General features: G+C 33.8%; 1 protein-coding gene across 1 annotated transcript in view; it reads right to left on the bottom strand.

Moving 5' to 3' along the window:
- Positions 1-19,342, bottom strand: part of LOC146138900 (cation-independent mannose-6-phosphate receptor-like) — a 40,288-nt gene that overhangs the window by 18,589 nt on the left and 2,357 nt on the right. Inside the window, exons 4-26 of the mRNA XM_083393206.1 lie at positions 18,284-18,445; positions 17,383-17,606; positions 15,924-16,040; positions 14,992-15,152; positions 13,825-13,941; positions 13,318-13,476; positions 12,951-13,100; positions 12,138-12,219; positions 11,591-11,708; positions 10,736-10,823; positions 9,872-10,065; positions 9,431-9,578; positions 8,393-8,564; positions 7,934-8,078; positions 6,530-6,655; positions 5,677-5,855; positions 5,022-5,226; positions 4,142-4,305; positions 3,559-3,722; positions 2,918-3,052; positions 1,763-1,934; positions 903-1,114; positions 264-346 (exon numbers count right to left, since the gene is read on the bottom strand). Coding sequence (XP_083249332.1) covers positions 264-346; positions 903-1,114; positions 1,763-1,934; positions 2,918-3,052; positions 3,559-3,722; positions 4,142-4,305; positions 5,022-5,226; positions 5,677-5,855; positions 6,530-6,655; positions 7,934-8,078; positions 8,393-8,564; positions 9,431-9,578; positions 9,872-10,065; positions 10,736-10,823; positions 11,591-11,708; positions 12,138-12,219; positions 12,951-13,100; positions 13,318-13,476; positions 13,825-13,941; positions 14,992-15,152; positions 15,924-16,040; positions 17,383-17,606; positions 18,284-18,445 — 3,477 coding nt within the window. The remainder of the gene's footprint in view (positions 1-263; positions 347-902; positions 1,115-1,762; positions 1,935-2,917; positions 3,053-3,558; positions 3,723-4,141; positions 4,306-5,021; positions 5,227-5,676; positions 5,856-6,529; positions 6,656-7,933; positions 8,079-8,392; positions 8,565-9,430; positions 9,579-9,871; positions 10,066-10,735; positions 10,824-11,590; positions 11,709-12,137; positions 12,220-12,950; positions 13,101-13,317; positions 13,477-13,824; positions 13,942-14,991; positions 15,153-15,923; positions 16,041-17,382; positions 17,607-18,283; positions 18,446-19,342) is intronic.

Here is a 19,342-nt window from a genome sequence, read left to right on the forward strand (position 1 = left end):
TGTCACGCCACTTGGACTTTATAATGTTACAAAATGTTGCTTTATTACCCACAAACGGTTAAAAAATATTTACCCATAAAAAAGTTTGAACTATAAAATAAAATAGAATAAAAAACAATTACAGCATTTTTTCGTATTCCTAATTTAATTGAATTAAATCGCCATACGACGCAATTATATATTTGACAAGTATGTTTTCTGGTGAACAAATGTATATATTTTCTATTTTCTAGTGCGTGAAGCAGTAGAGCGTTGTAAGCCACCTGACAAGATCCCGAATCCTCACAAGCGCCCGTGGCTTGCTTGAGAGGTGAGCAGATATTGACAGTAAAGTTCCACTCGTTATCTGAAACAAAACACTTGCGGTTGAGTGTTTGATGATAAAGTGAATGGGAATCGTACCTGTCTTAAGCGCTACTAAAGTATAACAAAACCTACTAAAAATTTTAAAGGATAACAAAACTCAGTTGGTTAACTTAATTTACGTCATTAAAGGCCCTTTTTATAGGTAAAAGAAGTGGATTAATTTCATTGTTAATTCAAGAATCGCGTATTTAATATTATTATCCAAATTAGCATAGCAATTAAAAAAATAAAGTGATTAACGACACGACTCAATAACTTAAATGGAAAATAGAAACATTACCAAAGCCCTTTAAGGCAATACTACGAAAAGTACAAAACATATGTATGTTTATAGCATGACAATCAGCAAATCTAAGTCATGATGATGATACAAGCTCGCATCGAATCGTCTTTGTCAAGATGATGTCGATTTACTCGACATTTTTGGCTCTGACATTCATTTTTAAGCTACATCACAGATCCGTGCGTAGTATACCAAACTATAAGTTGTTTTGACCAACACACAGCTTAAATTTCGTCCTTAAAATCGAACTCACTTGCTGGAATATTGTAATCCGTGCTCTGGGTCAGAGGTGAAAGGTCAAAGTTGATGTTGTAGAGTGGCTCGGTGACCTGACAATGACCTCCGGTGACCTTTGTGACAGGACAAGCGACAGGGGTGCTCCACACAAACAAATAATCACAGGGGTCAGATGTCGGTTGCAGGACCGGGGAAGTACCCTCGTCTTGAGAGCATTGGAACAAAATCCTGAGAAAATTAATGGAGTTAAAATCAGTTAAGTTAGAGACTTTTGTTGAGTTTATTTTGCGTTATGTAAACATAACAAATTGGTATGAGGTATAAGAATAATTATTTTCTCAATTTTTTCCTTGTATATACTTTTTCGTCTATAGTTGCAATTATATTGCCTTGAAAAAGATTGCCCGAATAGGTGGTCGAAACGTTGGTACTTTATTAAAACTTTGCCGGATGAACAATTTTACAATTGTAAGATAATATTGTTGCAATATTCTAAGTACAGGCACATATATTGATTAGGCTAAACCGTAGTATTGCGATTTACAGTTTTACGTGCAAAGCATTGTCTTAAAGAAAAACTGACTTTAAGCATTCAAAAATTTTAACGTCAAAACAAAGGCAAAAAGTTAATTTGGACAAGCATTTAATCAGGATTAATTTAAGATACAATTAGAAGCAAGGCCTTTGTACAGTAAGAACATACACAGAACGTTTAGTTGTGGCATTTCACTTTTATGCATTGTTATCTTATTTAACGCTGTGATTTTATAAAATGTTTTCTAAACTAAACAAAAGTTAATTATTTTTTTGTAAACTTAAGATTATCAAAAGGCTTGAAATCAAGTTTTTGGGTGTTAAGTTAACCGAGCACCCCACCTTGTTGAATATCTTCGTTTTGTGTCATTGACGCAAATATCACCTCCAGAATAAGTGATGCTAACTGCCGAGTCGAGCCCACTGTTGCTAACGGCAACGGGATTTGATTGGACGAGCCCGAGGTTATGACCTTTGCCCGATTGTTCAACCATACAAGCTCCCATGCCGGTGCCTGAATATAAGAGGTGTCTATAAGCCATTTTTGTATAAAACAGCCTAACAAATGTTGTTAAAATTAAACATTTATACAATGACTACTCACTTTTTACTGTAAAACAGGTTTATTCATAGATATTCAATTGCAAAGCAATGTAAAAAAGTTGAAACATTTTTTTTTCTAGGGGAGGTTAAATTATTTTTTTTCCAAAATTTTAGCCTAAATCTGAATTTTCAAATTGACGTAGCATAGTTAATACTGAATCGAAAGTGCTTAGATTTGGTTTGTGGGGTTTTCAGACGCAACCTAACAATTCCAGGGGATCCCCACTGAAATTTGACAAAAAAGTATTTTTTTTAACAACCCTAATGTGTATATAGCATGTGTCAATGGGTTTCAACTAAGATTTGATGAAATTAAGTGGCTATAAATCAGAGATTCGCTACAGGTGTCCATGGGGGTCCGTAAATGCGCTGGAAATAAGGAGGACTTTTTTCGTTGTGAAATGCAAACTAAAGCACTTTTTGTTTTATTATGACTACGATATCAAAGTTAGTTAGTATTTATTAATGTACTTTTTAAAAATTATCAATACTCTAAGTCTAAGCGTTAGCTTGATAATTTTTTTAAAAATTCGTGATCAAAAGAGGTTGTGAACCACTGCTGTATATAAAGATAAATAGAATCATATTTAATGAACCTTAAGGTATCTGTTGCAGATGCTGTAATTGTAGCGATGAGCCTGACAAGGATTAACAGGGTGGGACTTTTGAAGTGTTAATTTATACTAGGTTTATTCCACGAAAAAGAGTTTTAACCACTCCATTTTGCAAACAGTTCTACCCACCTCTTATTTAACGTAAATCGCTAGACTTATATCAAGTATTTAAGGTTATTGTATTTGATTGTAAAAAGTGTGTTTATTCACAAATCATAAATAAAATAGCTATATCATTTTGGTATCGCATCGGCTATTACTTGATATCCCATAAACGTACCCGAGCAATTATCGACGGGGGGTAGCGGTCGGCAAACACTGAGGTGGAAAGTTTGGTGTCTGACGTCATCAATAACTTGCCACGCTTGGGTGGCTCTTGAAAGGGGTGAAAGGTCATACTGGTTGCCTACGTCATCTGGAAAATTAAAAGTTTAGAGGTAAAACTTAATCTTGACATTGGAAAATAAACATTTTTTTAAAGCATTTAGATAATTTAGATCAACTAATGGAAACTTGTTAATAATTGATTAGTGTGAAGTTCATATTTTTGTTTATTGAGCATTCGCTTGATTAATTCGAATAAAGAAATAAGTTATGGTTAGTTTTAAAAACACTTTTAATCAAACCTGGAAAAATTACCTTGAAACGTTTCAATTTTATCGTATCCGCTTGTTTAAACGTAGTAATGACGTCATTTGCTATCCGATCAAATCAAAAATATTGTGTCAAAAATATTGGGAAGCGGTATCGAAATTAAACATCAAGTATCAGACGAATCCCAGTTTAACTTTCCATACACACATACAGCCTAACTGTACAGTGAACAACCCAAATATTATCGAGCTTACTGGTAACAAGGCTAGTTGTTGTTCAAGTAAACCGTTCGGAACCCACGGTATAATGCTATTTCACTAAGCTTACCGGTGACAAGGCAGTCCACAGGTTCAGGTGGGCAAGCAAGCGATGTTTGGAAATCGAACCTGACGATGTTTCCGTCGATTGCTGAGAAACTAGGAGTTCCTGCCACCACCTTGCGGTTGCAAACGAACGTGATTTGGTAAAAAACGAACTTGTCTTGCATTACCCTGGAAAACGAAGGGAAAAATTAATATCTAATGAATGTGAATACACATAACGCGATTGTATCGCTATTACGCGATTTTATCGCTATTATACTAAGAGTAATTTAAGTTTCACGAAAAGGCAAGTAAATTGGTTTTATACAAAAAATATTTATTAACCAAATGACTCTTTTTTAATTGTGTTGTATACACTGCCACTATTTAACACTCTTCCTAAAAATATACCTTGCAAAATATCAACGTTTGTTTTTTTTTTTAATAAATGTTTATTTTGGAGCATAATGGTTGGAGGTTGTAGCAAGACGTAATAAGAATAGCAAAGCCCATACACAAGTAGGTGGCATTTTGAACGTTTCGAATAACTCTTTATTCATTTTCAACATTGTTATGTATCATCTTTAGGTAATGTGATTTTATTTCACCTGTCAAAAGTCTGGTACTTGATTGCCAACACCCCATCGTCGGAATACGTGGGTGCAGAATGGCCCCCCACTTGTTGGGTGAACACCTGACCCCTCTTCCTACACCCTGCAACGTTGTTGTGACCCATTACGAAGCATGACGTCACTGCTCCGCAAACGTTCAGCTGATACAGAAGAATAAATAAAGTAAAACACGGCAACACAACTTCGGCACTTGAATGAATATTCAAACTAATTACATCACAAAAACTCTGACTACTAAACTACTTGTGATTATTATTACGAACGTTGGTTGATTTTTCATATTAAAACAATATTTAATGACACAAACTGCTGTATATGTGGTTGTGAAACGCGGAGACATTTTATTGTCAGACAGGCCTGCCTTAAACTAATAAAATTACTTTTTATTGTTTCCTGAACATAAATTCGTTAAAACGTAACAAGGTGGCCTTTACTTTTTTTTGTTTTGCAACATAAGGAATATATGACATATAAAAAACGACGTATGCTGTTACCACCCCTTTTCAAGAGTGCATCAGCTTTTCTGTTGATACAGATTGCATTGCATGACACTTGCAAAGGTGTATGAAAAAGTGGTAGAAACTTTACAGCTGACACAATTTATTTTAATAAAGATCTTAATATTTCTTGTAATAGCCGTATTTGTATAATTCTATATATGGTAATTAGGTTTCACTCTTTAAAAACAAATGGTTTTTCAATATTGATAAGCTTTTGCACAACCGTACTTCATCAGGTCAAAGTAGAAATGAAAGCAATTAAAATGCAAGAAGTAGAAGCACAAATATTGCTTTAATATTGCTTCGCAAGTTGGTTAACAGTGTTAAAAAAATACGAAATCACAAGGTCCACAAACCTCGTACAAATCGCCTAGATTTCCCTTTGCGACGTACGGTTGGTTTGCTGGTTTGATGAGGGGCTGCAAGTTAAAGGTGTAGCCAGAGTTGCGGCCTGTGACCTCACAATCGGTATTGTTGTGGACGCCCGAGCTTGACACGATTGCGCAAGCGGCCTCCGTGTTCCACATGAATGAAACTGTGCAAGCAGTCTTCGACAGAAACCTGAAAAACAGTGAATGGTAGTTTTATTGATAGGAGTATTCGTCGAATAATAAATCTAGAAGCCAGATGACATTATTAAACCACAAAATGTATTAAAATCATGACAAGATTTTGCAGAGCATTGCTTCATAAGAGAATATCCTGTTGCTGCCAAGCATCGTAAAATTGTTCTTTCGGCAAATTTTTTTTTTTGTTAAATGTACCGGCGTTTCGATAACCTATTCGGGCGATATTTATTAACATGTCAAAGTAAAAAAGAGACTTCTGCTATAGAGCCGAAACACAACAACATCAACGTCGAAATAAAACCAAAATAGCACTAATACCTCTAATAGTTGTAATAACGTATAAATCGGAATAAGCCCAAAGCTTCCTTGATACAAACAGAGCCAATATAAATTATTAAAATATATATAGGATATCATAACTTTAAACTCATGCAACTTATACCTTGGCGAGCTTGACAATGCTCCCTTGGTACAGACGAGGTGGATTTTGGTCGAAAAGTTCCCGGCGTGCCCGTCCTCGGTACAGGGACTTCCCCCGCTGTAGGTCAACGTAAGGTCACCTTTACCTGTGATCACTGGAGCGGAACCGGGTTGACCCAAGCTCGCGGCGCTGATTGTTTCCTAGAGGGGAAGTGAAGTGTACGATAAGATAATGTTAGGTCGTGGTACTAGCCCGATACTAGAGTGCTATTTATGCCAATTCGAAACACTTATGTAAAATACTTTTCACCAAGTAAATTACGAATAGCGATACATAACTGGGAATGTCCGATAATATCGGATCGGTACAGATACCCGATGAAAGTAGTTTTATCGGTACTCGTCCCATACCAAAAAAATCTGCTTTATACTCGTGGTTTACGAATGAACGCAGTGTTTTTTTACCCAGGTAATTTTATTGAAAAATGGTAATAAAATGAACGTTTAAAGTCAATTGAGCTTTTCCAAGCTTTTTAACATATTAGCATTACATCGGTTCGGTTTTATTTATTCTTCTAATTAAACAATAATCAGATGGAAATATGTCATACTTTCCAGCTACTGAATTGAAATAAAACAGAACAATAATAATAATTGGGTGGGTAAACTATACATTGGTCTGTAAAGTAGCTTGGATATGAACAACAAAGCTAAATATGTTAAATAAGTGCAATGACATTATCTATAGTAAGACGTTCCGACTACTATGCATTCAATGCTGACTCATAAAACGCGGAAGGCAATTCTTTAGAAATATTTGGCTTTATAATTCAAATTTAGGTAAAGTAATAAACACTTTGGTGCTATTTTCTCACCGTTCCATCTGCTGAGATCGAAGTTTCACAAGCACCAGCCAAAGCGTCGCAACCTCCTTGAGCGGGATTCGAACCCTCAACCTCGTTAACTGGACGGCATATGTTCAGGTAGTACTTGGTTTTCCCCTGAGAAGAAAGTTGTTAGTAGCAATGAAATGTGCACACCAGGGTGTTGAGGTATATATACTGTATAATAAGTTTTAAGCAACATGGAAGATAGGTGGGGCACAGTAAGATCTACAAAGGAACAATGTCTACAGCGGTGTTGCCTATAATACCATAGCATTAAGACCGACGGCATACTAAAACCAAATAGGAAGTAATTGTACATCGGATTGAAACCTAAACCCGTGGGATAATATAAAATTATGTGATATGGCATCGACGTTTGAGCGCCGCTTTTTGGCACACGACTGTTTGCTCTTAACCGGGATGTCTGAAACTTAGTATTTTATTCCTTAACCGAATCTTTTGGGCAAAAAATGACGCGATTCGACAAGATAGCAAAAAAATGACGAAGCCCATTTATTTTCGAATTTAATTTAATATTTTCTCAAAAATTTATATTCAACGTAATAAACAGGTTGAATCACAAAACAGGGGTGGAATGCTGTGAGTAATTTGTTGTCAGATCAGCACCGATGCCACCGTAGTATCGGAACATTTCACCACAAACACGAAGCTACAAATCATTAAATCGCGCAGCGCTTGGCTGGCCTTCAGCGCGTAATTACAAAGTGATTGAGCGGCCAACGTGTAATTCAGTCAGTTCGGGGGAGGTTAGGGATTAGTTGCTTTCAGCTTGTTTCAGCTTTCCAGTGGTCCGACTGGCTTCGTGGCTGGATTATTGGAGGGCGGACACCGACTACCGAGATATTGGACTGAAATGGCCGGAAAAGCCACTTGAGCAACGATTTTATGACGCAAATAATACTGTGAAAGACTTAAGTTTTCCAAAAATAAGCCCCACAGATAAACATTTATTCCAATTATTAGAATAATGTGTGGGCATACATTCACCTGGAAAGTCTTGTTTTGAGCGTGGTGTGGTACACTGTATTTGGTTTTATAAGAAAGCAAGCTATTGTACGCGCAAGCCGCTGTGCTACAAATAGAGCATAGTGTTGGCGTTCGCGACACACGGCCATACTGGATAATAAATAATAATCTAACTTCAGTGCGACACCCGGTCAGTGACAGGCCGTCAAGCAGTAAATAAGAATGGAGCAATACTTACATTAGTTCCATTTCGTTATAATTCAGTGAATTAGAAAACCACCGTAGTATCGGATAAGAACTGAAACTACCACATTGAGTATAAGCTGCTATACGATGTTTTAGAACGTCCCTACACCTAAGCCACGCAGAAAACATTCATTTTATTGGAATAAAATGTGAACTTACATTAGTTCCATCGCTCATCACCGACCAGTTGGCATCTTCATCGTCCTCAGATTTGGCCAGACTTGACAGGTCATACTGGTCACCTGTCGATTGGTCAGTAACCATGCACTGTACCGATGCAGCTGGGCAAACGTATGATGTGTACCTGGACAACATTAAGCATATTTTCTAAAGTACAAGTTGTTGTTGTTATAAAGTATATTTGTGGTTCAAATATTCAAACATGGTACTGGTAGTCAATATAATCAAACTGTTTTGTTTTCATATTTTTGGCACATTTTAAATACTGCCTTTTAAACCAGCTCTTTGATTTTATTGGCTACGATAACAGTAAGATAACTCCAGTGATTTTTATTTAATAACATTCCATTACCGCATCATCAGAACAACTATTTTAAAGCTAAGGACAACAACCTTTTACCAAAAGCTAGAACACCGACCCTTTTCATCGCCACTCACCAGCTAAACAAATACGTGTGGTTAGATTCACTAACGAACTGGGGGTTCCCCGCCCCAGCCTTGGTGTCGCACAGGAATGATATTTGTGTGGATCGGTTGAAAAGGTGGCTCCTGTAAGAATCGCCGTCCGTGTACAAAAGTTTGATGAAGCCGTTGTAGTAGGTAAGGGTTTCTGCAGGAAGGAAAAATAAATAGGAAGTGGCTATTTGACCGCATCTCTATTTTACGCTTATACCAATAGAAGATTATTTATTGATTTGGGTTAGGGCTGGGGTTTTTAGGTTTTATCGTGCTTTAAATCACTTCGTTAGCCGGGTAAATAGCCTCAGGAGGTGCATATAGGCTATTTGACCGGATCGTTCTTTAAAATCGCACTCGCTAGTGATTAGTTATTGACTTGGGTTATGTTTGGGGCTAGGGTTTAGGTGGTGGTAGTATTAAATTTAATTCCGGAGCTTTGCATAATTTCAATGCTTTTTACGGAAATGGATTTCAATTTCTTTCTTAGTCCGGTAAATAGACTCAGGAGGTTCATATATCCGTTAGTGATATGTCAATTTGAGCTAATTTTGTGTCCGGGTGAATAGCCACTTCTAAAAAATAAAAAAGTGTACAACATAAAAGTATTGGCTTAAATAATTTCAGATAAAACTGATACTTGTATGCCAACATAATTTTTTTTTATATAAAAGCATCTTTGAAAAGCAATCTTTTATGTAATAATGAAAAAAAAGTATAACTCTGCCTTTTTAAAAAAATTCTGTGTGAAGTCTTACCAATACAACTTGTTTTAAACAGCAAAAAATATTTTTTATGCCATATTTAGGTTTTTTGTCTGTTGTTTGTTTACACATCAAATCAGAAGCAAGCCATAATCAACTGAAAATACAAAGTCAAATAACTGGAATTAATTTAATATAAAATAAGTTGAAATAAATATATTTTTTTGTTACCGATCATATGTCCAATTATAAGCACTGAAAAAAATGAAAACTACGAATCTGAAATGTATAAACTTTAGAAAGCTGTTTAATTTACCTGACATTTGTCCAGTGATGAAGTGGTGTGACCCTGCCTTTTCTACCTGGCAAGTGGCAGGGTTGCCAGTGGCACCGTCACATGCCGTTCCGGTGTGTGACAACTTGCCACAAACGTTCAGGTAGTAGTCATACTGACCTGTGGTAACCTGAATAAAAATGAAAACTGGTTATGTTAAAAATAAAATGAACAGAATATTGTTTGAAAACAAAATTTTACAGTTTTACCATTTTTATTTTTGCAGATTTTTTATAAATCAAATTTACAATATATTCCTTAAATACATTTGACAGATTTAGTAAAAACTATATATTATCTAATATCTTACTAAAAGTGATGATTTTTTACAAAGTACTAACCACGAATAACACTGGCAAACTTTAGATAATAACATGATGAGAAAAGAGAAACATGAAATTTAACCAAACAAAATTTCCATACCTTGTACATGTTTTGAGTTGCTGTCCTAGTCAGCCTTCGAAGGTCAAAGGTCAGTCCAGAATCCTCGTCGGACACAACACACTTATCGCCAGTAACAGCTTTCAATGGGCAAGCGGCAGCAGTGTACCACGTCAGGTGTAGTTGGCACCCATCGGAAGAAAGGTACCTCATCACCGGACTGCCTTCCAAATCACCTGTACGGATGAAATGCAAACTGTATTGGAATGTGAAGGTTTGCTAAACAAAGATATTATTTTTATTTAATTAAGTGACTTGACTTGACTAATAAAATTAGTTGGATGATCTTCTCATACAAAATGTCTTGAATAAAATATATAAGCTTTAATTGAATTCAATAAACTCAATTATTAAAATTAATAAATAAAAACACGTTAATTGTCGTTTGTTTTGTTTTTTATATTGTCTCTGCAAAAATTGCTCAGAATGGAAGGCATTCAGCAATTTTATAATTATGTTACATTTATTTTTGATGCAACAAAATAGAATTGGCGTGATTATTATTAGGCCAAGTTATCTTAATATTTAAAAGTTAAAATATGTAATGTATCTCTTTAAGCAACATCATAGGGTTCAAAAAATAAAAATTGTAAAATTAAGTTTGTCTAAAAGTAGCGATAGATTTCTCAAAAATTTATAATATAAAAAGTAAGGCATTTATAGAACTCATAAATATAACATCTATAGTAAGTATAGATTCTATACGGTTTCAAAAATAACGTAACTGGAACAAGGAATATATGTTCTATGAGTCGCAATTTACACAATTGCAGAACAATAGCAGTGTAATACATCACCACCCTGTATATTGCATTGTATTGTTATTTGGGCATTGTATTATTATACCTGGTTTGCAGTAGAGCGTGATAACTGTACTTTTTGACGAAGTTCCACATTTATCGCCATCCGAGTAAAACAAAATCAACTTGTTGCTCTGAAATGGAAACCACCATATCACAACACATTATTATCATTGTTATGGTTTTCACATGAGAATTAATAACAAAAACTTTATTAAATGGTGTGACTTGTAGACAACAAATAATTAGGCAAATTCTTGCCCATGTTAAGTTGTTGAATAAATACAAAAGATTATTTTCATCAAGCAGCTTTTAATTCATTTTATTCTGCAACTTATTATAGTTTAATTAAACTTCTGTAACCTTTTGTTTTAACAGAGATAATTTTATTTTTTGCGTTCTACAGCCATTTCTTGTAATGTGCAACTTATTTAAGAATTGTGTTTTGTGTTAGTTGGGAAATTTGCACATCAAAGACAGAAAGCGTATATTGATTTCTCTTAAAATGTAACATTTTTAATAACTAAATGGTTGGGTAAAGTAATGTAGTTTGTAGTTAATTTATTTTGCCATCCATATTAATAAAAGCATATGTTTTTCCCTGTTAATTTCCATTTTAGCGTTGTTTTTAACATTTTCAACATCGTATAATCAGTTTTTTTCTGCTAAACCACAATTTACCCAATATTTAATTATGTTTTTTATATTACAAAAGTTGAAATAAGTTAAATATACTTGTTGGGCAACCCCTAGTTTTAATAGGCTTGATATATAACGTAAACGCACAAGTGGTTCGAGTAACTTAATACCTTACGCTACCTTTAAATGACAAAACATAATTAAAGAAAATATTGTGACTACAAAATAAACAGCAATAATATAATTGCACTGTAGTAGTTACCTGTCTTGTCAGATTGAAGTGTTTAAATGATCCGAAAGAAAAATGTCCGTCGGTCTCCAAACTGCACACTGCTGCCCCCGGTGGGCACGGTGAGGTCACTCTATCACGAAGCACCTCGCTAAAAAATATACGAAAATGCTTAAATATGTAAATTTTTGCGATTAATTATGCAGAGTGCATGAAGAGAACAGAGTTTAGTAGCAGGTTATCATCAAAAGGGAAAATTTTCACTTTGTTTCATGATAACTGAACTGTGTCATGCTAAATTCATATATGTTGTCTACCAAAAAATAATTTACGATAATCAGGAACGTATTTCAAGCAGAATACTGCAGTAAAATTAAATGCAGTGACATATTAATTGTCTTAAAGTGGCCTATTAGTTTTCTAATAAAAATAAAAAAATAAAAAAGTAAAACCAAATACAAACAACAATATAAAATTTTAATAAAATATATAAGAACGCTAACACCGGTAAAAGCTATTGAGTGGAAGAAATGAAGCACTAGTTTATCTTAACCATGTAAAGCATATGTGGTTGGCTTACCCACAGACGTTGATGAAATATCGGGTTTTATTGATTGAATGTTCACCGGCAGTCAATGCTTCCCAGTTTTCATAATCAGTTCCTGGAAATTCAAACAAACCATTTATTCCACAAGTTTATAAGACAAAGCCCATACAGAAGTAGGTATCATTTTGAACATTTACTATGTTGAAAATGAATAAAGATTTATACGAAACGTTCAAAAAATGCTGACTACTTCTGTATGGGCTTTGATATTCTTACTACGTTTAACTACAACTTCCAACATTATTCTTCAAACTTTATAAGATAAGATTACTGTTTATTAGTGTCCGTAAAACACAAGTAAAAAATTAACTGAAAAAAATGTATATTGGCTATATATTATAAGGAAGTTTAGGTTACAACAAAAACATGTAATTCTAACAATAACCAATTTGGACACAAATATAACTCCATCAAATGTCTCATTGAATGCGTAAACCATTTTTAAGCAGCTGGATTACCTGGTTATGTTTTAAATAATAAAAACTAATAAAACCTATGAAATGACTAAACTATGCCAAAGTTGAATAGATTTGACTTGTTACACAAATTCGCATAACTTTTGTTTAGGAAAAAAAAAAGAAAATTCAATTTAGTCAATTACCTAAAACTGAAAAACATAAAAAGGCTAACTATTACTATTCAAAAACATTATAGAGGCATAATGTAGATCTTGAGTATGAGACCAAAATTCACACCAACAGATTATTAGCAAAGAAATGTTAAGCAAACCCAAAATGTATTGCTAAGCAATATTAGTTGTCATTATGACAAAAACTTACAACATACCTTGCACTTTAGATAGGGATGAAAGGTCAAATATTTGACCTTTATCATCAGTGATGTGACAAACAGGTTGGTAGACACAAGCGTTGACGGTCTCCCAGTCAAAGTAGTAAGTGCAATGAAGTTCGTGGTTAAAAGTGGGTTTTCCCAAACCTACAGAAAAACAATAAAATACGGTTTAAATTTTGCAAAAAATCTAAAAAATACCTAAAAACAGTGTTTTCAACCTTGGGGAAGCAATTTTAAGAAAAACTGACCTAAAAAAAGGCTTTAAATATTTTTACCGCTGTTAAACTTATTTAAAAATAAAAAGTATATAGATGTGAAAAATAAATGTTGATTCAAAACGATTAAAAACACAGTAGTTTACCAGCAGTTCGATTGCAGTGAAACACGATAACAGTAGTTCTACGCAGGCCGTTGCTATGACACCTGTCTCCATTCTTGTAAGTTATTGAAAGCTGGTCGTCCAAATATTGAACTTGGTATCCAGTTGACAAACCACCCCTGTATCCCGTGGAGTATGACTCTGGATAATATAAAAGAAGAAATCTGTTATAAAATGTTTCACAATCTTAGACATATTAAAAAGAGCATTAAAAGCAACTAAACCAGTAACTAACATTTGTTTAGCAAAACATAAAATGCAATAAAGCAAAAAACTTGAGCAATTATCAAGCCCGTCTATCTGTGAAATAACAAAAAAAAAACTTTTTAACCTGGGCGATTTTTGTCATTTTAAATTTATAATTTATATTGTTGTTTGTTTTGTCTTTTTCCTTTATAAGTAACATATATTTCCTATTTTAACCGAGTCAGATGGACCAAGCTCCATCGTTTCATTTAATCCAAATTTCAGAAAATAGTTTTAACTTACTTGTGATCTGGCACATAGCTGTACTTTGACTTGAAGTTGTGCCACAAGTTGTGTGGATGTTTCCGCAAACATTAAGCAGATATTCTGTCCCATCGCTATCTCCTGTCTTTAAGTTATCTGCAAAAATATTAAGGTAATTTTATTGTGGTTAGAAAGCCATTAAAATCACATAAGGGCCAAAACCTATGACATAAATCTGGCTTTAAAATGTAAACAGCAAATTTTTGCCATAGTTATGGCTTTAAATAAATGAAACACTATTCAAAAAGGTTAAAAAGTGTGTTTTGTTATGTTGGATATATGTGATATTGGAAATCACCTTTACCCTTGCAAGATAAATGTCAACCTCGATCCCCGATCGGTAACAGCACAAACTACCTCATCACTGCTTGTCACAACAACAGAGCAGCCTAGGAAAGCTAGCAATTCAGGTCAGACAATATTTATATGCATATTAACACATATTCAGTGCAACACTGTAAAAATATTGTCTGATAGACTATTCTGCAGTTTGTGAACAAAAAGTGACAAGGTAGTTCTTGTGACAATGTTTTAAATGCTTATTTAAAATATTTTTCAGTCATTTTCTACATCTGATTTTGCCTACCATTGTATGGAAAACAGCTTAGTTCCTTAACTCTAAATTATTTATGAATTAACACATCGGTTGATTACCAAACACCATTTGCAAGACCCAATTTTATCTACTGAATTTTGCTTTATTAAAGAAATAGTTAGAATTAGATTAGAACAGACATGTTACTAAAAGATTAAATAAAATTTTTTTTTGTTTCTTCACCCTTATTATACTACATGACAAAGACAACTACTTATTAATGGATCCACACCAACCTAACACATCTCAAAAGTGTTACTTTCATATAGTATTAGGACAACACAATTTCCTTACCTGAAAAAAAAGTATGTGCACCACAGGCAAAGTCACAATTGCAGTATTTTTAGAAATCTTTTATATCTTTGACCGTTACATAATTTACACAATCAAAAATAAAATTTTTTGACACAAAATTGTTAAGCAAAATCCTTCAGAAACGCCCTGAAGAAGATTACCTGTATAGGTTATCGAAACGTCGGCGCTAAACACAATATTTGTCAGAAGAACCCCTTTATTATTATCTTAAGAAACATATTACAAAAAACACTTACATTTGGTTGCAGATTGAAGAGGACTTAAATCTATTTCGATTCCGTGTTGTTGATTGTCAAGGCCGCAAGTTTTACTCGTCACAAAACTTGCCGGACACGCCGCTTCCGTCCACCACTCGATGGTGTACTGGCAGTTCAATGCACTCGTTATGATCGGAGCCCTGTAAGGTAGAGATCAAAACCATCAGTATGGGGCAGTGTTTCTTAATCTATGAATCGCAACCCAAAATTGGGTCAAATTTAATTTGGCTGGGGTGATAACTGCAGTAGTTGACATTTGTAGATTAATTCTGTGCAAGACTTCTCTAAATTTAAGAAAACTGCAGAAATAATATGAAGGCGTGGCTCGTATTTATTACAAATTTATTGATGTATAATTTGTTCGCTTGCAAAAAGTTTAGTCAAGGCTCAAGAAAATTGGATTCTCAAAGCTTTGCTTTTATATTTAAGTTTAGGTTGAGAAACACTAGAATAGGGTAAGCAATTCTAACTATTTTCACTAGTATTCGTACATGAAAATCAGTTTATTTATTTGTTTGTTTAAGAAAATCATTGCAGTTTTTTTTGTAATATCAAACTTAAATGCAAATGTCAGCGGATTCTAATATATGCAAGTATTTCATTACCGCAATAGAGTATATATACAACAATTGAGAACCTTTGCCTTAATTTATAAACTTAAAGTGTTAATGTTTTTGTTATAATATCAGTCATGTAAAGTTCTCTACAAATAGAAATTGTTAAAAAATTACAATAACATAAATGATGATTAAGATTAATTGCCATAACTGCCCAACATTAAAAAAAATAAGTTGAAAAATAATCAAGTGCAATTTGACAAATGTTTAAGCTTTCAGGAGATTTTAAAGTTGTTAAGACACAAACTTTTGGTATGAAAAACACAACTTTTCTCAAACTTTAAGTCAACTTACTTGCTTCCACCCCTTGTGTTTCCAGGGCACACAAAAGTGATGATAACTTGTGGAGTGAACGACGAACATTCCGTTGGTTTTGTGTCGCCTGCTTTGGCCTCGTAATGAAGAACAAGTCTGGAAAATACACAGCAAGGAACTCTTAGTTTTACGAAACATATATGGCTTGTTTGCAAATCTTTGCTATGAAATACCCAGGGAGAAAATCCTAGAAATCATTTCAAAACTCCTGTATATACTGTGATGTAACCCTTCTGAAGTAGTACTGATAAAGATTAAGCCATATACCTATACATATTAATATATTACCTTCCTAAACGCACCCTGAAAACAGCTCACACAAATGAGATTTTTTTAGGTAAAAGAGTTTGTCTGTCTACTCTAAACTATATTTTAAAACCACACATTTAATAAACACTCTTAAACACAAAGAGGTTTGAGAATTACAAATTGGAAGTTAACTCTTTGACTCAAATGCAGGCAAAATATTTTCAGTTTAGTTATTTCAATTTAGAAAAAAAAATCAATTAATTCCCAGGTGTGTAAGAATGTTAGGGTTGCTTACTTTACCTTCTGCTGCTATGTTTTAAAGAAATACCTACTAAAAAATAACAATTCAGTATTTCAAAATAAAAGCTTTCAAAAGTGGCTTCAAAAAAAGGATAAATACAAAACTATTATTGTCCAAACTTTTACAACCACAAAGAATCAAATTATAAATCAGAATTTTTGCGTTCAACACCAAACAAATATCTCTCCTTAATGAATTTAGTCCAGTATGCTTTAGTTATAGATACTGTTAAATATTTATACATTTATTTATTAAGGAACCTTAAAATCAGGAATTTGTTGGGCAAAATTCAAACAACAGTTATATTTTGTTTTAAATAATTAACTTTAGAAAGCACCGTTGGCAGAAGTAAATAAGTCGAGGTGAGAATATATCTCTTCAGTCAAACTAGTGTGAACATAAGCACAACTAAAGGCTATAAATGGTTTAGCAGTTAGATGCTGAATGTTGGTGTGATTTATTACAAAGCTAACAAAGAACATAAGCAATTAAATCCTGGTATATTAGTGGCTGTGTTTTGCAACTAGCATATAATATTCAGGCACACATCAACACTATGTTAATGCCACAGAATTGGTTAATCAACACTGTCTACCAAGATATAAGCTTAAAACATTTAAAACACTAATATTGAAGACATTATAAAGCAAGCAAATCTGTGCATTGAGTTGCAAAACTATTTATAAAGTTTAAATTTTTAAATATCCTAATAGAATGACTTCCAAATAAACAAACACAAGCATTATATATATTTAACTAATTGTTTTATATTGATAATTTAATAAGTATTCATTATTTTTGAACAACAAAACTGTACCCTTAACCAAAGAATCAACAGTGTTTTCAAACTGATAACCATAAATAGATAATTGAGCAAATCAACCTAACCTGTTTCCACTTGTTAAGTTCACTGCGGTTGTTGGTTCTCCGAGCGAATACGAGTGATCTCCTACCACTAGGCATGCTGCTGCCCCCGGTGGACAATTGTGCAAGATGGAATTCATTGAATCTCCCGAAACTGTTTTAATATCACGACAAACGTTGATGTAAATCCCGTCGGTAGTTTGTGTCCAACTTGTTGTGGACGGATCAATGACATGGTATCCTCCAACCTAAATAATTAGTATGAAATACAACATAAACAAAGTTGCCAGACAATTGTATAAAAAAAAATTCAAAGACATTTAAAGATTTTCAAAAAAAATTATACGTTTTTCAAAGCCTAAAATTGAATGGCTTTATATTTCTTTGAATATCATTCACAAACATAACAGTATAAATGTCATGGTCAACCCAAAAATTTTATTTTAATTGATTTTAATTAAACTTTCTAAATGCATAGCTTAAGCTGGACATAAATTTAAAGACTTTTCAAAGACTTTTGGAATAACACAGCTTTCCAAACAACAATCTATTTAAAGACTTTTCAAGATTCAAAAAAATTGTGGCAACCATGATCAAGCTATAACGGATGCACTTTATAAAAACTTGTTGAAATAATTTTTTTAACAATTAAAATATTTGTTTCAAATTGCAGACCATCATACTGTTGTCAGCCATGCTGAATGAGTACTGATCAATTAATATGGCATATTCATAACAATGTTATGGAGCCTTACTAAAGACAATGACTAAAATCAGGAGACCTTATCAGGATTGTAGTACAAGCCAAGCTGAAAAATTTAGCCAGTAGAGGTTTTTTTAGCCTGGCCTTGCTCGAACCCAAATCCTAGTTAGGCCATCCTGGTATATATTTTAAACCAATTTTAAATACAATTTTTTAGCTAACCCGTTTCACAAGACTGCTGAGATCGCGCTTTTCGTGTTCGCTGTCGTAAGCGTAACATCGAACTTCCTTTGTCGCATCATACTCGGAAGGTCGACACGCCCGACTGGTTTCCCACAAAAAATCAACGCTGCAATTGTCTGAAGATATCACTTCAGGAGAACCCTAAAAAGAAAACGACAGTGTGAAGAGAAACCCTTAAATGGCAACTAAAACATTACGGAAAGAAAATGGGCGAATGGGCGTTACTAGTCTGTCATCCACTGGTATGTGCCACTGTTTATGCATTAACCGTTCTAAAATCAGCGTTTGGGGACTGCTGTTTTAGCACTGAACTGCCTGCCCTAGTTTGGGGTTAGGGTGGAAAATAGATGGTATTATAATTTGGGTAGGGCTTAAAAATATCACTGGGGAAGTTAATAGGAAAGTTAGGGGTGGGTTTGGGGTTAGGTTAAAGGTTGTAGATCTTGTTCCAACCTTTTAGGTCTTATTTTCTAAAATTTAGACCTGGTTATTTGCGACTGTAATAAGTACTATTTTGGTACAATTCTAAAAGAGTGTTATTCCAATTTCCGTCTTACTTCTGGTTTTAAAGGCTTTGAGAAAAAAGGCAGAAATAAACAATTTGTTCAACATATGTATATAATATAGAGAGAAACGATGTGTATATATTTTAAAATACCTTCATAAGTTAAATTGAATTATTTTTTCTTGGCTTACCAAAATATGGAGGATTAGATATAATATAAAAACAACAAATATATCTGTTTGTTAAACATCTTTAACTACTGGAATAAAATTGGAGAAAACAGGATTTTTACAGGGTTTAAGCCGGGGGTTCCCAACCTTCTCGTACCACTTGGACGGTCTGTAGTGTCACGCGTACCACTTCTTGCAGAAAAATAATTTAAAAGAACCATATTTTTATCTATTTTTAGCTTACAACTATCATTATTCAATGCTATTTGTAGCTTAAGCTATAAAACCGGAGATGCTATCTATCAAGGTCAATCATTTGACATAATTAACGCCCAACGTACCACAGCGTTGTAGGCCTACGCT

Source organism: Ascidiella aspersa, chromosome 7, assembly GCF_963924565.1.
Source record: "Ascidiella aspersa chromosome 7, kaAscAspe10.2, whole genome shotgun sequence".
NCBI lineage: Eukaryota > Metazoa > Chordata > Ascidiacea > Phlebobranchia > Ascidiidae > Ascidiella > Ascidiella aspersa.